General features: G+C 42.6%; 1 protein-coding gene across 3 annotated transcripts in view; it reads right to left on the reverse strand.

The window, feature by feature from the left end:
* Window positions 1–21,975, reverse strand: part of ROR1 (receptor tyrosine kinase like orphan receptor 1) — a 349,815-nt gene that overhangs the window by 89,891 nt on the left and 237,949 nt on the right. For all 3 annotated transcript variants that reach the window (XM_033916719.1, XM_033916718.1, XM_033916717.1), the window contains one exon: window positions 19,849–19,879. In XM_033916719.1, coding sequence (XP_033772610.1) covers window positions 19,849–19,879 — 31 coding nt within the window. The remainder of the gene's footprint in view (window positions 1–19,848; window positions 19,880–21,975) is intronic.

Below are 21,975 nucleotides of genomic sequence, written 5' to 3' on the forward strand. Positions count from 1 at the left end.
TGGAATTCCAAAACCCTCCATGTCCAATACTGTGGTTGGGGAGACACGCACATCTGGAAGTGTTGTGAGCGAGACTCCCAGCGAGGGATCTGCGTCGGCTCATAAAATTGCTGAAGTTTCAGGACACAGGAGTAGCAGTTTCTACCGCACCTGTGGAGGTATCTTTGGCTTCCATTTGGAATATCCTTCAACGTTTGGACTCTACAGTTGCCAAACCTACTGGAGAGGTAACATCTACTGTTGAAAGGTTTGAAGATTTGGCTAAAACTGTTGATTCTGTTAAAGAAGATCTCACTGGCCAGGTCATGCAAGTGCAGGAGGATGTGAAACAGATGCAGCAATTTAAAGTCTCAACGGTGAAAGATAGTCTGGCATTGCAGAGGAAAATTGAACAGATGGAACACTTCAACAGATGTTTAAAACTTCGTCTGCTAAACTTTCCCAAAGCCCCAGATGTTTTACCCATGGATCTTTTTAGGAGATAGCTGGCTGAAAATTTCCTCTACTTCTGTTCCTCCGATTAATAAAATTTACTATGTGCCAACAAAAAGTGAACCCCAGGGAGTTAGGGTAGGGGGAAAGCAGAGGAGAGGCATAGATTGACATTGATAATATATCAGCTATATTGGAACAATCCATAGTAGATGCCACTGAGAGAGCAACGCTATTAGTCTCATTTGTCTTTGAGCAGGATTTGAACATGGTCTCAAGATTCTCTTTTAAAAACTCTCATACCCGTTTTAAAATATGGATTTATCCTGACATTACAAAGGCCACTCAAGAACGGAGAAGAATGTTTTTACCTATGAGAGAAAAGACTATAAATATAGGAGCAATTTTCTGTTTCCATACCCATGCAAATACCGTACCTGGTCCGTCGTGGGGATCTAAATATATTTTTTTATTCCCCTTAACAGCTGAAGGCTCTTCTTGATTTGAAGAAAATTGTATGAAGAGCTGTTTTGGAATTAGAAATAGTAGTATAAATGGTCATAATGCCACTTTATAGAACAATGGTCAGACCGCACTTAGAATATTGTGTCCAACACTGGTCTCCATACCTCAAGAGGGATATAACTCTGTTGGAGAAAGTGCAGAGGCGAGCCACGAAACTTGTCAAAGGAATGGAGCATTTGAGCTACAAAGAACGACTCAGGAAACTGGGACTGTTTACCCTCGAGAAGAGAAGACTGAGAGGGGATTTGATAGAGACTTTTAAAATATTAAAGGGATTTGATATAATAGACCAAGAAGCAGCATTGCTAACATTTTCTGATGTGACACGGACAAGAGGACATAGCCTGAAACTGAGTGGCAGCAGGTTCAGGACAAATGTCAGGAAGTTCTGTTTCACACAGCGAGTGGTGGGTGCTTGGAATGCACTCCCGGAGGAGGTTGTGGCGGAGATTACTGTACTGGGATTCAAGCGCAGGTTGGATGCACACCTTCTTGCATATCATATTGAGGGATACGGTAAAGTCGGGTCTCCAAAAAGAAGTACCTAAATGGGCCGCTGCGTGTGCGGAGCACCGGACTAGATGGACCTCGGTCTGATCCGGTGAAGGCGTTTCTTATGTTCTTATGTCATTTTCCTTTTTTTTCCCCTTTATACTTGAATTGATACTGATGGAGTCTCCTTACTCTTTCTCTTGACTACTCCCCATTATAGTGATCTAATGAAGAGATACAGTTGTTGCCTTTTGGGTGTACGAGTATTTCACCTTTTTCCTTATATTTTATTTCTGGGTTTCTTGTAACAAGTTTTGTCATGTGATTTAAGTTTGAAATTCCTAATAAAGACAAAATAAAAATAAATAAATAAAAAGAATACATTCGGTATGAAAATGAGTATGATTTCTCGTAGCTCAGTAAGAACATTGTCCTACATTGTGAACACATGAGCATGAGACTTGAATCAAAGACTGAAAAAAGATCGTTTGAAAACTGACAGAATTATCCAAGGTACTAATTCAAAAAGCTTCAGATAAGAATTGGCTGAGGTGTGGAAAAAGTGGAAATATTTTCTTGTTTTTGGTTCGAAACTAACGCAATGACATATTAGGGTGATCGTCTTTCCTTTCAATGGAGGAAGCCAAAGACTCATTGCTCTTAAGATCAATAAACATGACACATTCTGAAATAAATGCAAAACCACTTTTATAACACTGAAGCTGTACATATTGGCCATGTCAGATGCCAAACGCATGTTTTTAATTATCCAAGTAAATGATATAACACCTCATAATCTTTTTTTTTTCCTTGCAACTAATAGTTTTTCTGATGAATCTATATCAGTTGCAACAGAGCTTTATAATTACTAGTCAGAGTTTAAATTAATATTCAGGCTGCAAAAAATATATTCTAATCTCCCTCAAGCATTGTCAGAAATGCTTTATAGTTTATAGCTACAATGAAAAGAGTTTTGGTTCATTTCAGATTTATTCTCTTCTTTTAATGTTTTTATTAGACTGGATAAACATCTTCTCTGGAAAGGAAACCACTGGCAACTCCAGAGAGTGGAACTCCAAAGTCTAGCTCCCCATGACTGATGTCTTCAGAACAATGAATTGCATTGTTAGCTCAGAATGTGGATTGTTCTTTTCAGCTCTAGAGTGAGTTATGTCTTTTCCAGGTGGTCTTTATGAAACAAAAAAGTGTTTTGACTAGAAACATTTGTAGGGGAGTAACAGGAATTATTAAACCATGGTCAAGAAGATGAAAACTTACTTTGCTCTGCGAGGAAAACATTTATATTTCAACTCCAGTTCTAATCTTACAAATGTTCGGACTACCTGGAAGGGAAACCAGTTTGGAACTTTGTGTCGACCATTCCAATGTATGTTGTTGAAATCCATCTCTATGAACACAGTGGCAAGAGACAACACACTTTGCCTGGTAGCTATTGCAAATTAACATTGAAATGAGCAGTATCACCTACACTGCGCAGAAACTCCACAGCTAATTTTCCCTGGCACTTGTGGTGGTTTTTCAATAATCACAAGCATACAAATTTTTAACACTCTTGATTCCACAGGCCCTGGAACTTCTTAAAAACCCCTTTGAGAAATAAGCCTGCTTACATTTCTACACACCCAACTGTCTTTTTATTTGTTAAGTTTAAAATGTATAGACATTTTGTCGTGATGATAAAAATCAGTCTAATAAATATTTAGGAGTAAATATTCAGCCCCTGGCAGTGAACAATTTTTTTTAACTACTATTGGTTTTATGCCCAGATACTCAAGGCCGGGCCATGTCCGGATACTGACATTGAATATTTGGGTATGTGTGGATGGTAAGATCTTATCTGGTTAAGGTCAATATTCAGTACTTTACTGGATAAATGAAACTGGACAAAGATAGGACTGTGTTTTAGGCAGTCTGATTTGCCTGGGTACCTTATCCAGTTAAGAGCTGAATTTCAGTCCTTAATCACTCAACCCCAGACCTCCCACAACGTAGCTGGTTTCGGCTTAGGTGGTTAAAGGGAATATTCAGAAGTAAAGTGCATGAATTGTGCGTCAGAATTGTCGGCTGACTGTGAGAAGCATAGCACACCAAGTAAACATCGATAGAGAAACAGGAAAATCTTGACATGAGAAAGGTGTGTGCAAAAATGGTCCAAAAGGAGCTCACCGATGAACAAAAGCAAAGGAGAGTCGAAGTTTGCCAAGACCTTTTTGGAGAGGCAAGAAGATGTTTTGGGCCATGTTATCACTGGTGATGAAACATGGGTTTACCAATACGTCACTGGAACAAAGCCTTAATTGTACAACTGATGATACTACCACAACTAGACTACTGCAACTCTTTCTACATGGGAATCAACTCTGCTCTAATTGATAAACTGCAACTCATCCAAAATACTGCAGTAAGACTAATCTTCAACCTGAGAAAATACGACTTGGTCACACCCTTCATCAAACAACTGCACTGGCTACCCATCTCATCATGAATAACTTTTATAATATCATGCATCATACACCGCATACATTATGGAAACTCAGCGGCTCCTCTCATCCAGCTCTTCTCAATGGCATGGTCCATATCCTGCAGAACCCTCAACAGATTACTTCTAAATCTCCCATCCACAAAAAAATCTTCAGTACAAACGTGTTTTCCATTCCATGCTTACCTTTCTAGGAGTAAAAATCTGGAATGACCTTACAGAAATGACCAGAACAGAACCACATCATATTCTGAAGGAAATTGAAAACCCATCTATTCAACCCTTAATCTCCTGTACCCTCCTTCCCCCCCTATTCCACTTCCTCCCCCTCTTCCCCTACCTCCTCCTACCTATCCTCTCCCCTCCTCTCTCCCCCTTCCTCCTGCCCATCTCCCTCCTCGCCCCTCTCTCCTCTCTTTAAGTCGCCTTGAGCCTGCATAGATATGAGCGATGCACAAATAGAAGATTAGATTAGATAAACTTAATGGGACTGAAAACCTAGGACAGTTAATGCTACCTCAAGAAGTCTAGTTAAGTGAATTGCAAATAACATGCTGTAGCAAATTTTATTCTACATTAACACTATGGCAGCCCTTCAAAAACACTTGGAATGTCTAACAGTTAACACAGGGATTCTGCAGTTACTGCATGTTAATTCTGACCATTAACACATACACGGTTAAGTCACATTATTATGAGCACTATCTACCTCTGACATCAGAGACGCACAGCCAATGAATGAATGCACGTGTCATGCGCAGACTTCATGGGTATATAAGGTGGGATGTCAGCAAGTTGCCAATATAGCAATTGTGGCTGTCATAGGAAAAAAAACATGATTTAACAGACATTGAAAAAGGCATGATTATTAGCTACTGGGCCAAGGATAGCAGCATTTCAGAAACACCAGAGTTTGTGAACTATTCATGGGCTGCTGTGGTTAAAGTGTACTGTGAGTGGATGACTAGAACCTTTTTAACAACCCGATGTAGTAACTATGGGGCAGCACAAGCCATCGATGTGAGAGGTGAATGTCAGCTGCACAGGTTGGTATGCGCCAATTGGCATGCTATTGTGGAGCAACTCACTGTCCAAACGAACAAGGGAGCTTCCAGATGCGTGTCCACAATGATTGTGCAACAAATTCTGTTGCAAATGGGGCTCTGGAGCAGAGGGCTGGTGATTGCACCCATACTTTTGAGGGTTCATCGCAAAAAATGTCTGCAATTTGCACAGGAGGAGTACCGATATTGGACTTGTACCAACTGGCAGAGGGCTGCCTTCTCCGAAAAGTCACGTTTTGAACTCCATCGAACGGATGGATGATGGCGTGCCAGGTGTGAAAGTGCTGAGAACAAACACCCAGCAACCATTGTTGGGCATACACAAGCTGGTGGCGGCAGTGTTGTAGTCTAGGGAATGATTTCTTTGTATGGTCTGGGTCTCTTGATATCTCTGGAAGGCACTCTCAACTGATATGGGTATCTCTTAATCCTTGTCAATCAAGTACACCTGTACATGTTGACGGTCTTCCCTATGGCTGATGGAACCTTTCAACAGGACAATGTGACATATCATACTGCCGGAATTGTTTGTGAGTGGTTCACAGAGCATGACCAAGACTTCCAGCTACTTCTCTGGCTGCCGAATTCCCCAGACCTTAACCCAATTGAGCATATTTGGGACCGCCTCGATCGACATGTTCGACTGGGAACCTAAAACCTGCAGCGTTATACCCAAAAGGGGCATGGCCATAGAAGAGACATGGGTGGGTCAGGGGTGCTCTGAATATTCACACACAGTGTTATAGAACAGTGGTTCTCAAACCTGTCCTGGGGGACCACCAGCTAGTCAGGTTTTGAGGATATCTCTAGTTAGGGTTACCATATGGCTTCAGAAAAAGGAGGATGGATTGAGACATTTGGGTTTTACATTCCATTACTTTTAGTGGAAGTAAAAATCCTCCTTTTTCTGGAGCCATATGGTAACCCTATCTCTAGTGAATATGCATGAGGCAGATTTGCATAATTAATTAATTAATGTCATTAATCTGTCTGATAGGAGTCTATCTGAAGTTGAGTTATCGGTGCTTCAATTCGGTCTCTCATGTGTGCCTTATTCCCCGTATGATGCGTTCACCACTAGAGTTAGTTTGTATTGATTTTTCAGGAAGCTGTAGGGATATGGATGACTAAAATTATGCCAGGTGTACATCTGGCTGGGCCTCCGCGTGTGCGGATCGCCGGACTTGATGGACTGAAGGTCTGATCCGGGGATGGCAGTTCTTATGTTCAAAGTATATTTTGCTCGACACAATGTGGTTCAACAGGAGAATGATATTAATGAGTGTGTAAAGTGCACATTTCTAGATAAGTATAAGGTTAAATCTCACTGGATCCCTCCAGGACACAACGATCCAGTGGTTGAAATGTTCCAACAATTGGTTTTGCAGGGGTTATCAAATTGAAAGCTGGGTGATCCCTGAGTATCACAACTTGTCAAAGAAACAGGTCAAAGCCCTTAATAGTTTAATAGAAGATCGATCAGTTGTGATAACAAAGGCTGACAAGGGGTGTGTGGTGGTTTTGCTTAATATGAGTGATTATAACAAAGAGGAAGTGAGACAGCTTAATGATCATGAATATTATCAAAACTTGGGCACATGAGATCCGACTGGTGAGTTTATGCATATTCATTAGGGACATCCTGAAAACCCAACTGGCTGGTGGTTCCCCCAGAACTGGTTCGAAAACCACTGTTATAGAATAATGGCTCAGCGCACCCAACTTGGACACCAGGATTTATACCAGGTTTCAGTAGGCATAAATCTGGCATCCAGAACTGGTTGCAAAACTTGGGCATTACATACGATTCTATAAAGCAGGGGTAGGGAACTCCAGTCCCCGAGAGCCGTATTCCAGTCGGGTTTTCAGGATTTCCCCAATTAATATGCATGAGATCTATTTGCATGCACAGCTTTCAATGCATATTCATTGGGGAAATCCTGCAAACCCAACTGGAATATGGCTCTCGAGGACCGGAGTTCTCTACCTCTGCTATAAAGGGTACATGCCCTTTATAGAATAGCATTTAGAGCCAATTTTTCTGGTGCCAAGTTTTGAACAGAAGAAAAAGAACAGTGCCCCATTGGTAGACAAGCAAAAAAAAAAAAAAAGCAGAGAAGTGGGAGATATAGAAAACCAGGATTCTTATGTAATCTTCATTCACAGTAGAAAGGATCCTCGACATGGCTGTGTTTCGGCTGGTCAGCCTTCATCAGGAGTCAAATAAACCTTCTGTGTATCGCATAAAAAGTAGCCAAATCCTGAGCCCTGAATGACTTAGCCCTGAATGACTTAGCTGGCCCCGAGTTCCCCTTTCAAAATCCACTGATGGGCCAATCTTTCAGCATTTCTATACAATGTGCCTCACGTATATTTATAAGCCAGTCAACCTTTGGAGGCTGCAGTTGCATTTCAGCTATAAGAGTTATCTCCAGCTGTGCAATTTCTAGAAGACTCTCAATCAGATTTAGGAAATCATACACTTCTCCCTCCGGATTCACAGGGGATAAGGGCAGAGCCGGACCGCGAATGGCAAAAAACCACGAATATCCAGCTCTGACCCACCCCCGCTTCTCTCCCGCCTTCCCAGCCTTACCTGGTTGTCTAGCGGGCTTTCGGGGCAGGAGCGATCTTCCTACGCCCCTGTCCCGTGCAGATCGCCATTAGGAAATGGCTGCTGTGAGTTCCCGTAGTCTCTCGAGACTACGACGGGAACTCCCTACAGCTATTTCCTAATGGCAATTTGCACGGGGCAGGAGCATAGGAAGATCGCTCCTGCCCAGAAAGCCCGCTAGACCACCAGGTAAGGCCGGGATGCCGGGGGGGAAGCGGGGGTGGGTCAGAGCCGGATATTCGTGGATATTCGGGGGAAGACTTAACGATGTTTTTTTTTTCTTTTTTCCCCCTCCCCAAAAAATCACGAATATGTGAAATCGCGATTGCCGAAACCGCGAATGGGGAGGGGAAAGTGTACACAAACAATCTTGGCTTCTGTATAGAGCAGCTTAGACTTTGGGTTGATAGGTAAGAAAGGAAAAAAAAGGAGTGGGAATTTCAAAATGAAATTCACTTGCCTATACCACCAAAGAATGCAACATGCCAGAACACTATAAGAATATTATGACAGAGGTTGCCATATAGCTTATTTTAAGGAATTGGAAAAACTGGGATCGATTAAACTATTCCTTTTGATGGGAGATCTGTGTCACGTCTTTAAAATGGAATGTATTATGGCTATACAACAGGGACATTATAAGAAGTTTCTGAAGATTTGGGAGCCATTGACAAAATTTTGCAAAAAGTGATTGTTGATTTTGCCCTTTGGTCATGCATGTCCAAGGGTGGGTGGGTGGGTGGGTTGGAGGATTGGAAAATATTTTTTTAATTCTTTAATTTGAGTGCAATTTTTGAATATGAGTATGGGGGGGGGGTGATATATCTATTTGTCATAGATTATAATTTGATTGATTTTAAGTGCTTTTATAGTGTAATATGATGGTGTAATATGTTGCACTTATGTATGGTTTAAAAATGAATAAAGGTATTAAAAAAAAAAGAAAGAAAGATGGCCGATGATTAGTAGATATGTTCAGTTAGTCCCCAGTTTTTACTTTTTTCCTTGCTAGAGGAAATTTAAAAATCCTCCCTATAGGTGGCAAAGCCTTAAGGGGAATCTTTAGAATTTCCATCAAGTACATTTTGAACATCTCACTAGCAGACAATTTATCAGACTTCAAAGTTAATCACTTTCAGATTTCTCCTCTTGGCAGAATTTTCTTAAGTTCTCTACTTTATTATGTAATCTAACATTACTTAACCAATAAAGATTCTTATGTCATGAGTTTTCACAATTTATCTTCTACAATATCCGTTTTTCCCTTGCTATCTTGAATATTTTCTCATGTGCCAGAGTTTTCCCTGAAATATCAAAGGTGAATCAATTGCTCTAAAGGGCCCTACCTAACCCTTCAATTGCAAACCTTCAGTGAGAAAGCTGCTTACATCTGCAGCTGGAAAGCTATTGTTGAAAGGATTTAAGACTTGTCTCCCTGCCAAAGCTCAGCCTCTTTGCTCTCCTGCTTTGCAGCCGGCTCTCCAGAGGCTGACACAAATCGCACCGCTCTTGCTCCACAAACCGCCAGATGCCAAAATTCCACGTCCTTCATCTGAGGTGGTTTTTGCGCTTTCTTTTTGTGTGTTTCTCTATGGCTGTACCTGGCAGGTTTCCCTTGTCTTCCAAGTTCATCATGATGTCCATGTCTCGGGCAGTATTGATATCTAGGTTAAAAGTTCACTTTTTCGAGACTGCTTTTAGCTCCTCTCTCCTACTCGCTTGTAAAACAGGCATCCACGCCTGTTTTACCATTCCCTCTCTGAGAAACTCCCTAATCCCCCTACTTGTTTGTCTGCTTGGTTAGACTGTAAGCTCTACTGAGCAGGGACTATGTCTTGAATGTTTAATGTACAGTGCTGTGTACGTCTAGTAGCCCTATAGAAATGATAAGTAGTAGAGATGACAGCTCAAATTTCCTAACATGAAGGCACTCAGCTTCCAGGATGTTTGGCGAATAAAGGGGTCCTTTTACTAAGGTGCACTAGCCATTTTAGCGTGCACTAAATTAGTGCACGCTAAATGCTAACGCATCCATAGACTATAATGGACGCGTTAGCATTTAGTGCGCCTTAGTAAAAGGATCCCTTTATGATTTACTGGACTCAAAGGGGGATTGACCAATAAGATATACCCATACCTTCACCTTCTTTATCATGGTTTAGATTACGGCTTTTTAGCCAATTAAAAATGTTTAAGCGCAATTAACCTCATTAATAACTAGTCTGGCATCACTATACTTGCCTGGGTCATAGGCAGGCTCCCTCCACTGGCCCTGAGAGCCTTCCTGTATCTGCGCCCTGCCTTCTCTGATGCAATTTCCTGTTTCCAAAGCTGAACCAAGATTAATTATGATTAAAATTTTTTATTGTGCAAAAAAGTAATTAGTTAGTCACATTGGTTAACTCGATTCATCCACAGCCCTAACTCGGATGAACTTCCTAAGAAAATCACCAAACCCAGGACTCAAGCAAGGTAGATATCTCCTACCTTACTTTGCCCCCTCAAAGGTCTCCATTTAGTTTTTCCATTTCTATTTCCCTCATCCCCTATCTCCTTGCCTAAAAACTGCCGTAATGGCTTAGGACCTGATTCACAAAGGTTTTTCTCCTATTTTCTGTCGGTGGGGGTGGGGTGGTGGTAATAAGGCGTGGAGGGGCATAATCAAAAAAACCGTCTAAGTCCCTTTTTGGCCTAAGTCCTTAAACATTCAAAGCAGAAGCAGGGAAAGTGTCCATAACCAAACCAAACGTCCTTGTTTTGATTATGGCCTTCCTCTGCCTAAACGCCCAATCACCACTATGTCTAAAAGTACACCCACACGACATCTACACTTTTTAGCCATAATGAAACAAAAAAACGCTTAAACCCCAAACGTCCAACAGAAGGGCTTTTAGGCGAAGGAGGAGCCAGGCCTTCGCCTAAAAGCTGGATTCTGTAACCGTTGTCTGTCAAAAACAACACCGGTTACAAAATCCCCCCCCCACAACATCGGGGCAAGAGGGAGCCCAAGCCCTCTTGCCCTGCGGCAGCCGCAGCACCCCCGACGATCCCCGGCAATCGTGCCCCCCCCCTGCCAAGTAAAATCGGGCCAGGAGGGAGCCCAAACCCTCCTGGCCCCAGCGACACCCCCCCCCCCCCCGAGTACGATCGGGCCAGGAGGGAGCCCAAACCCTCCTGGCCCCGGCGACCCCTCCCCCCGCTACTGGAATGGGCCAGGAGGGAGCCCAAGCCCCCCTGGCCCTGGCGACACCTTACCCCCCACCCCCCACTACAATACGGGCAGGAGGGATCCCAGGCCCTCCTGCCCTAGACGCAACTATCCTCCTGCCCAGGCCCCCCAACTATCACCCCCCCAGAACCCCCGATCACCCCCCCGCCGACCCGTGACCCCCCCCAGCCGACGCCACGACCCCCCACCCCACCCCCCTTCTCCGTACCTTTTCAAAGTTGGCAGGACAGACGGGTTTCAAACCCGCCCGTCAGGGCAGGCAGCCGACTCCAGAATGGGGCCGGATTGGCCCAGCAGTCCCAAAGCCCCGCCCACAGGTGTAGCCTAAGGCGCCTGGGCCAATCAAAATAGGCTCGGGAGGCTTAGGCCCCTCCTGTGGGTACACACAGCGGCTAAGAAGCCTAGCAAGATGTCCAGAAAGTCGGCTTTGAAAATCGGCACTTGGACGTCTTGTCCAGTAAAACATTTATGCTATTTTGGGGGATATCTTTCTTTTTTGAAAATGAGCCCTATAGCGTGTTGCCTTTGATAAGAATAACTATGCTGTCTTCCCATTTACTGAGGGACATGAGCCTGCTGTTGATTCTTTTTCTAAAAGCAACCAATCTCTCAACACAAGATTTCTAAAAATTGCAATCGCTGCGTCAATATTCCCTGGCAGATCCCATCTGGAAGGAAGCTTACAAATTGAAATATCAGATCCCGTGCAACATTGGTTGAGCCATAATCATACCACGGAGGATTTAAGATGGAGAATTATAGATCAACTTCAGGTCAGGTGGGGGGGTGGTCACCTGGAAAAGCATTTAAATTGTAGAGAAGAAAAGTGGATTTATAAATTACATTCAGTTAATCCTTATGGGTTGGATGAAGAACCGGAATGGATATCTTTGCATTGGTTGAGGTCTGGAGGTGTGTATGTGGTCTTTTTGATTGATTAGTTAGAGTTGTCACATGGCTTAAGTAGATACATAAGAAGCTGAAAGACGACAACGTCATCTTGAAGAGATTGTGGAAGTTTGAAGGGGCGTTATTCATGGTCTGTAAATCTCATTATATGATTATTGCTAGATAGTTAAAGGGGTTAAAGACATGCCATTAATAATGGACTATTTTTTAGGGGAAGCTCCTTGAAACAGCGTTAAGTGAAACGTGAATTCATGTCGGAGTCCCTGAAGCTACTTTTGAGATGAGTATTTTTGAAAGATTTAAAGTTATTGAATATTTAAAGTTTCCTACTATTTAAAGTTATGGATGGACTGAAAATATATCAGTAAAGATGAGAACATATGACCGATAAGGAGACTGGCTTTGAAGATACTCATACTTGACAAGCTTTGGTTATGAGTAAAGCTGCTCTGGGGTTATCAGTGGGGCACTGCTAGCATTATCAGATTATGTTTGGTATTACATAGAGAAGCACCAAATGTGTTTGTTAGATACATAGATGTGGGCAAGATAGCACTGCCTTTGGGACATGATATTTGTGAAGCTGTACTGGGTGTGCAGGCTTACACTGGCAGTGATTCTATGAGCGCCTTTAATAATAATAATAATAATAATTTATTTTCTTATATACCACTCAACCGGAAGTTCCAGGCGGTTCACAGCAAGAGAACTGAGACATATCAGCGAAGACAGAAAATACAGCAGAATTCAGTGGAATACAATACAGCAGTTCACAGCAAGAGAACTGAGATTGGATATGAAAAGGTTGCAGGGCTTCACACTGCTTTCCAAAGATCATGAACTTATCAAAGCCATGGCCGATATTGGTCAGATTTGGGAGGTCACTCCTCAGTTGTTTTCTGCCCTTCAGGCATTCTTGTGAATGAATTATGATACCAACTTTTCAGATGCAGGAAGGGAGACACTGAATTTGGTCAAGTTTCAAGTTTATTAGGTGTTTATATACTGCCTATCAAGGTTTATCTAAGCGGTTTTACAATCAAGTACTCACGTATTTTCCCGATCTGTCCCCGTGGGCTCACAATCTATCTAACGTACCTGGGGTTATGGAGGACTGAGTGACTTGCCCAGGGTCACATGGAGCAGTGTGAGATTTGAACCCAGAACCCCAGGGTGCCGAGGCTGTAGCTCCAATCACTGCGCCACACACTCCTGTAAGGATACTTTGAATCTACATGTAGTTTGATCAAACTACCAGGCAACTATCTAGAGGCAAAGTCTACATAAGAATCCTTATGTTCCAAGCCCATAGGAACATGAATGCACACTTGATCAAGGGAAATAAGACACTGAATGGATGAACGGTGCCTCTGCACCAGAAAAGTAATAGAGTTCCTACCAAGAAATGCAAAGCTCCACCCTGTCCATGTCTCACAAACAGCATTAAGAGCACCCCTGCCTGCAGGCTTCAAAACTGTTCTAATTTTATGCCTGAAGAAGAAGAGAGAATGCACATAAGCAACAGTGAGTTAGATTCTGATACTTAATCTGCTGCTACTGTACCCCAACTTTCATAACATACCATGGAGATAGCTTATGAACCATAGAGTGTGGTGGATGCCTGGAATGCCCTCCCGAGAGAGGTGGTGGAGAGGAAAACTGTGACTGAGTTCAAAGAAGCGTGGGATGAACACAGAGGATCTAGAATCGGAAAATAATATTAAATATTGAACTAAGGCCAGTACTGGGCAGACTTGCACGGTCTGTGTCTGTATATGGCCGTTTGGGGGAGGATGGGCTGGAGAGGGCTTCAATGGCTGGGAGGGTGTAGATGGCTGGAGTAGGTTTTGACAGAGATTTTGGCAGTTGGAACCCAAGCACAGTACCGGGTAGAGCTTTGGATTCTTGCCCAGAAATAGCTATGAAGAAAAAATTTAAATTGAATTAGGTTGGGCAGACTGGATGGACCTTTCGGGTCTTTATGTGCCATCATCTACTATGTTACTATGCATACCATAGACATATAAAATTAATGTCCCTCTTACTTTTCTGTCTTAAAATCTTGTCCTAAATTAAAAGTATGGTCGCGATGAATGCCGGCAAGTAAAGCCTTGATAAAAAAGGAAGCGAAACATGTTGAATTTCTCCCCGATTTTCATGACCATAAAAAGCCCACGCGTTCATTCATTAATGTTTTACTCTGGTTAAATAAGCTGTTGAATATCAGATGAGATTTATGTGAACCAGTGAGGAGATGTCATATGAAGCTTAGGACAATGAATGTTATGAGTTCTGAGTGGTGTCTCTGAGGTTCTCAAGTTTGTTACAGAAATTTATGAACTTGAGGATATAGTGAAATTGATATTCTACTATTTTCCTCAAGAGAATAATATTTAGAGCCTGGTTGAATTAAAATCTTGTCCTGCCATAAATAAAAGAAGCCTTTATAATATTTTTAAAGCTTTGAATAAAGGTCATCATTTTGGAAAATACATCTGTGCTCACTTTATGATGATCAGTCTGTGAACTGAATAATGTTCGAGGGCGTAGTGAAAAGTTCTCGGCCCAAACAAGAAGAGAATGACGTGGACATGGTTCAATCAATGATCTGAAACAATGTCAAGTCAGCGAAAACAAAAAACTCTGTGGAGATGGTGATGTTCAAGATGCAGGCTTTATTTAAAAATTTACAAATTCATAATCCACATAAAATATATCTAGGACCCAAACCGTTGGGAGATGTGGACCCAACACGGTCCGTGTTTCGACTATGTTGTCTTCCTCAAGAGTACCTACAAGTCCTGATATAAAAACGTGTGGATTAAGACTAAAATCAGTGGAAGACAACATTGTCGAAACACGGACTGTGTTGGGTCCACATCTCCCAACGGTTTGGATTCTAGATATATTTTATGTAGATTACGAATTTCTAAATTTTTAAATAAAGCCTGCATCTTGAACATCACCATCTCCACACAGTTTTTGTTTTCGCTTGGTTTACATTTTCTGTGGAATTAAACCTCTTGCTCGTTTTCCTGAAACAGTGTCCAAACATAGAAGTTTGTTTCTGCAAATTAGCACTCTCCCCCTCCTTTTTTTTTTTTTGCCTCACTTTTCTTTAATTAATTTGTAGTTCCACCCTTTTCGTCTTGTATATTTGGTACATGTCTTATTGTAATAAATGCAATCCGCCTTCCCTATTTTTATAATGTACATCGCTTTGAAATATGAAACTGCGATTTAATCAAACTTGAAACGTCTAGCTTTGATTTAGGTGCTAACCGTGATATTTAGTGGTACTTAGCTGGTTAAGCGCCACTGAATATTAATGGCTAGTCTTGACCAAGCGATTTAATGGTTAACAGTCAGGTAAATCACTACATGTGTGTATGTGCATCTATGAATATACCTGCTTAAGCTGCATAGTTGCATATTTGCATGTGGGTGAGAGCCTGAGTGGGACATGGGCTCCCGCCTATACATGAAACTTACAGAATAGTGTATGGTAGGCAGGTAGCTTTCATATTAGGTGCTTACATTTATACCTCCTCTATGGCTGATATAAACTGCGGGCAATGAGATGTTAGGCAAAACCCCTACCATATGTGTACCTAAAATGCTATTTTACACAGCTCAGTCACTGGGAAAATTACCCCTTAGTATGTAAAGGAATAACCCACCCAGGAACTGAAGGAAGAAATTATGAAAAGCGTCAGAGAAGGAACTCTGTCTTGAGTTATACTATTACTACTATTATTAATTCTTTCTAGAGGACTACCGGATATACGCCAACGCTTTACAGAGTCACGAAGGAGACCATCCCTGCTTGAAAGAGCTTACAATCTAACAAGACAAGACAGACGAAACAGGATGCCAGGGTGGAGGGATAAAGTTAGGAGGGATGGTTAATCTGCCGGCTAGGGTAGTGAGCAGTGGGGATTAGGGTTATGGACCGAAGGCTACATCAACAAGGTGAGTTATGGAAAACTTTGGTTGACACTGTCAAATGCTTTTTCAATGCCGAGGGAACATGCACTAGGAAACATTTTTATGAATTAATCTCTCTTCCTTCAGAGAATCTACACTGGGTGAAAAAGTCTCTGAGCATGTTTTACTGGTGAAATTTGCATCTCTTCTCATTTTTTACCTTGAAATCTGCTGCACTCGTGGACATCTGCTTCTGCTTTTTGTGCGAGTAGATTTTTCATGCAAAACAATGATACGTGAAATATGATCTGTAAGCATTATTTCCTAATTCTGTCCGAAACACACTCCTGGAAATGCATATACTAAATGCATTTGGGCTTTCAAACATGTTTTGTGAGACCAGAACCAAGGGATTTTAGGTCAGTAACCACCTGGACAATTTCCACCAGAGAATTCCCACCCACCAATTCCTACCTGGAAAATAACCACCTAGGTCAATTCTCACCTACTAATAACACTCATTCCACAAAACAACCCTTACCCTAACACTCAGGATCTCCCCCTAACCCTAACAGTCAGGGGCTGCACATACTCAGGGTCTCCCCCTAACCCTTAGGAACTGCACATTTATGGAGTCTCCCCCTAACCCTAACGCTTGGGGGCTGCACACAGCACAGTCAAATCCAGAGAAGTATAGGACGTGTCCAGAGCAGTACCTGGGGGGAGGGGGTACTGTACGGGAGGTAAAATGTTCAGGTGGGAATTGTCCAGGAGGGAATTGGTGGGCGGGAACTGTACAGGTGGACACTGACATGATACAGAGGCAAGGTGGTATATGGCATACATCAATAAATATATGCAATGAAAATTTGAACACCCTAAAAATTAGAGGCACCGCTAGGCTGAACCCCAAGTAGGCTTCATACCCACAATTAAAGAAATGAATACAACACAAGAAGGAAATTATTTGAAACAGGATGTGAGCAATAAAAAAATGCACCTTTTATTCCAAAAGAAAGCATGAAAATGTAAGAAATAGAACATATTAATACATAAAAAAGAGACCAAAGAACAACAGTAGAAGAAGCAATTGAACCAAGAGACAGGAAAACTAATATATTGAAGTAGTAGTACTGAGAATGAATTTCATTTTGATTTTGATATGCATAACTGCAAGGTATAGGCGGAATAGAAATCCGTAATGTAATGTAATGTAATATATGACTTTCCTTTCAAACATTTAGGACTAAATTCAGTAAATTCAGTGCAAAAATTATATTATGCACTGAACAAATGATCACCAAGTGCTATTCTCTAAACAATGGGTTGGGTGCAATTTATAGAACAGTGTGTGGTGCCAGGATCAACGCCCAACTCTGGGCATGAGGATTTGCACTGAAACCTGGTGGAAATTAGATGCAGATCCCCTGAATTCTCTAATAGCGGAATCATCTTTAGAAACCTCCCCACCCATAACCATGTCCCCTTTTCAGTTGTGCGCTAATAAATTTACACATGCATCTTTATAGAATTGTGCCTTGCATAAGTCCAAACTGTTGCCAATAATTGACAGCATCTAATTATTGTCACTAATTGGCTCGTTACTCAATTAAATTGTCTTCACCAATTGAGCGCATGCCATATATAGAATCTGGGAGTTAGGAGATAATTTTATAACATAAGTGCTAACATTTATGTGCCAAATACATGAATAAATATTCTAGAATAATTACATTACATTATATTCGTGATTTCTATTCCGCCATTACCTTGCGGTTCAAGGCGGATTACATAAGAATTATCATAATATTACTAAACTAGTATTTTAGCCCGTTACATTAACGGGTGCTAGAATATATGTCTATCTGTCTGTCTTTATTTCCGTCTCTCTCTCTCTCTGTCCTGCTGTCTTTTTCTGTCTGTCTCTCTCCCTGGCCCCCTTTGTCTGTCTGTCTTTCTGTGTCTCTCCCTGTCCCTGTGTCTTTCTTCTTTTCTTTCTGTCTCCCTTCCTCCCCCTGGTGATAGAATATATGTCTGTCTTTCTTTCTGTTTCTCTCCATACCCCTGTCTTTTTCTTTCTGTCTCTCTTCCTCCCGCTGCCTTTCTTTCTGTCTCTCTCCCTCCCTGGCCCCCTTTGTCTATCTGTCTTTCTGTCTCTCTCCCTGCCCCTGTCCCTGTGTCTTTCTTCCTATCTCCTTCCCTACTTCCCTGTCCAGCAGCCGCAGCATTCCCTCTCCCTCTATTTACCGCGAGAGGAGCCTGCATGGACCTAACAGTCCGAGCCCCCAGCAGTGTAACTTCCCGGCGGCTCCTCTCACGATCGCCGCCTTCTCCGATGCAGGAGCGGCTCTTGAGAGGAGCCGCTGCAGCGTCTTTGAGAAGTTGAAAAAAACTTCGGCCCGTCTCCATGCTCGGCCGCGGCGGGCTACAGTTGCTGCGGCCTGCAGTCGCCGACAGCCGCCGCGGCCGACATCCGCCTTGCCGTATTTTTTTTTTTAGTTGAAAGACGCGGCGGTGGCTCCTCTCATGATCCCCACCTGCGTCGAAAGTCCGACGCAGGCGGGGATCGTGAGAGTAGCCACCGCTGCGTCTTTCAAAGAACCGGTAAGCCGCGCATGCGCACTTCCTATGGGTTGCTACAGCTCACGGAAAACGGACCCACATGATGGGAGTGCGCATGCGCGGCCTAGCGTTTTATTATATTAGATACAAAGACGGATTACATTAGAATTGTTGTGGCATTAGGAAATACAAAGGATTAGTTTGAACATTTTAGGTTTGCTAAGGAGCAAATAATATTGTAGGTGACGCTTGGGACGGATCTGGGTATGTTATATAGGTTTTACATTTTTTTTGAAGAGTAGAGTTTTTGTTTCTCTTTTGAAGGTTTTGTAACCTGTGGTCGAAGACATTTATGCATGTATGCATGTGTGCACCTATATGCCTGTAACTGCTAAAATTCCCCCCCTAAGAATGACTTTCTAAACACCCGCTTCACTTCCAGGCACATTTTTGCAAGGGGGGTGTGCACATGGCCTGAGCTTGTGGAAGGCTCAGATTTAATGGCCCCGTTCTATAGATGCCTAGATTGGTGTGCCTCCTAGAACAATTTTTTTTAATTGGTTCAATTGGTGCTGTTAATTGAACTGCTCCATTAAAACCCAATTTTTTAAAATTAATTTTCAGGTAGGCGCCTATCTCAGCATGTGTGATGTAGGCATCTACACGGAGGAGCCTATGGGTACCTCTCTGCACCTCCCTGAAAAGTTGTCATGGGTAAGGGAGGAGTTTGGGTGTGGATTGAGTTAGGTGCCAGTAGGCATCTACCTTAGGTGCCAGTATACACTTCCCTCTCCATATTCACGGGGGTTAGGGGCAGAGCTGGCCTGCAAATATTTAAAAAAACGCAAATAATATTCGGGCTGGTTCTGCCCCTAACCCCCGCTTCCCCCCGGCTATTTTAATCCCTGAAAGCTTCCCCTTAAGCCTTACCCGGTGGTCTAGCGGGTTTTCGGGGCAGGAGCGATCTTCCCACGCTCCTGCCCCGCGCAGAGCGCTCGCAGGAAATAGTGGCCTTGAGCTCCCGTAGTCTCTCGAGCCGTTTCCTGTGAGCGATCTGCACGGAGCAGGAGTGTGGGAAGATCGCTTCTGCCCCCGAAAACCCGCTAGATCACCAGGTAAGGCTTAAGGGGGAGGGGGGGGGGCTTACAGGGCTTAAAATAGGCCAAAAAATTAAAATGAATTTTGTGGTATAGAACCATGACTACGCGAATCCGTAGATATGGAATTCGCGAATACGGAGGAGGAAGTGTATTAGGCTAAGAATATTCTAGACTACTATACCAGTGCTTAAGTGCTTGACACCTACCAGTACCTAATTCCAGTTAGGTATCCCTAGGTGTGATTCTATAAACGGTGACTAACTTTAAATGACATACGAAAGATGCCGTTTTCAGAGGCCTCTACTCTGTTAGGTGTCATTTATAGAATCAGGCCCAATGTGCGTAACCTACGGAATACTGTAGATACACCTGAATCTGGAACACTTAGGCCCCAACACTGCAGGTCCGTAAAGCAGACACCTGCATTCCTCCATAGAACAAGCCCCTAGCAAGCAACCTATTATAGAATTGAGTAACATGCAAGGCAAACTTACGATGATCCAGGACTTGCAGTCGGCGGGGGACCTGGAGTTGAAAATAAGAGGAAAAGTGAAGAGAAATGATTTAGTACAGGAAGGCAGGACTGAATAGTATGTTTTACTACTCAGCTGAATACAAAGAATGAAAAATATTACAGGCAGTCCCCGAGTTTAAATACAGACGCCCGACTTAAATATGACCCATGCTTAAGAACAAGGTCGCGGCTTCATTTGATTTCGCTGAGCAGTATTTCCAGTGGCCTAGAGACCCTACACTTCTGTAGAATATTCAGGAATGACGCAAGGCCACATTAAGATCAGTGTATGGCTGTGCATGCTGTACCTTAGAGAGTTCACAAAGAGAAAAATCAAAAAGAAAAAGAGTGATCAAGAGGACCGGAAGGGGTATCAGACAACCCGGCACACAAGGATTGAGTGCTGGGAGCGATTTTTTTGTGAGTATAATGGTTTGTTCTGTTTTTCCTTTGTTTTCAGCTCCCCATGTCGCCTTGATAAAGGACATCGAAACGCGTTGGCGTTCAGGGGAAAGATATATTTTTTAGCAGCAAGCTAAAGCTAAGTAATATTTACTTGTTACACAATGTAGCAATTCAACAGCCATAATACGTATTAAGAAATGAGCAACGCAGTCAAGTAAAATTTATTATAAGTCTGAACAATTTTAAAAAAATATATAATTAGGTGGTGGAGGGTCCGTGGGGTTAAACGAGGAATCGCTCCCAGCACTCAATCCTTGTGTGCCGGGTTGTCTGATACCCCTTCCGGTCCTCTTGATCACTCTTTTTCTTTTTGATTTTTCTTTTTGTTTTCTCTGTGGATTTTGGCATCTGGTTTTTACTGAAAATATCTAAGTAACAAGATTGTGGAGTTGTTGTACCTTAGAGAGAACACTGGTAGGGACAATTGGCCCTTTTGTCAGCTGGAGGCAGAGGTAAACAGCAAGAATCTTAAAACCTACATGCTCCGAGTTACATACAAATCCAACTTAAGAACAGCTTTAAAAATGTAACTCATTCTTAACCTGGGGACTACCTGTACTTGGCTGAGAACGAATAATGGGCACAGAGCTTAGACACAACAAATAATTTTTAAAAAAGTAATTTGAATTAAGAGTTCAAGTGTTTATTTCAGTAGGATTTAGCACAGTAGAGCTTCAGAAAATTCATATTTGAATTTAAAACACAGGCCAAATACGGTTCATAGGCAAAATCGCGCGAGACAACGGCGCGCCGACAACTGAGCGCAAGGTTGACGGCGCGCCGAAGAAAAGCACTATTTTAAAGGGTTCCAAGGGGGGGTGTTGGTGGGGAACCCCCCTACTTTACTTAACAGACATCGCGCTGGCGTTGTGGGGGGTTTGGGGGGTTGTAACCCCCCTCATTATACTTGAAATCAAACTTTTTGCCTGTTTTTTTAGGGAAAAAGTTCAGTTTTAAGTATAATGTGAGGGGTTACAACCCCCCAAATCCCCCACAACGGCAGCGCGATGTCTGTTAAGTAAAGTGGGGGGGGTTTCCCCCCCCCCACACCCCCCGTCGGAGCCCTTTAAAATAGTGCTTTTCTTCGGCGCGCCGTCAACCTTGCGCTCAGTTGTCTGCGCTCGGTTGTCAGCGCACCGTTGTCTCACGCGATTTAGTCCCGTCACCGCCAAATACAAATAATGTGCTCGAGGCACTATTCGGAGCTGAACTGAATCAAATAAAAATGTTCTGTACAGCCTTAGCAGAAAGTATTATTTTGTACCAAGTCCCCTCTAACACTGCAGGTGCGATTCTTATTAAAAAGATAGCCGCAGTGGGCCAGTCTGTATTGACCAGTAATCGTCCAAAAGATAGCAAACTTCACTCTGGGGTCCTTTTATGAAGGCGTGCTAACTGATTAATCGGCATTTTTATATTCTATGGGCACCGTAGCATTTAACTCACGCTAATCTTTAGCATGCGCTAAATTGGTTAGCGTGTCTTAATAAAAGGATCCTTCTGTTAGAAAACAAGTAATTTGGATAGAAGCCAGGATGGGTAGAAATGCTGATCTTATAGTTAGCACTTTTTGACTGAATTTTATGGAATTCAAATATATTGCATTTCAATTATCTTTTCATGTGGGAGAGGCATAATCGAA

Source organism: Geotrypetes seraphini, chromosome 12 (genome assembly GCF_902459505.1).
Source record: "Geotrypetes seraphini chromosome 12, aGeoSer1.1, whole genome shotgun sequence".
Classification (NCBI taxonomy): Eukaryota; Metazoa; Chordata; class Amphibia; order Gymnophiona; family Dermophiidae; genus Geotrypetes; species Geotrypetes seraphini.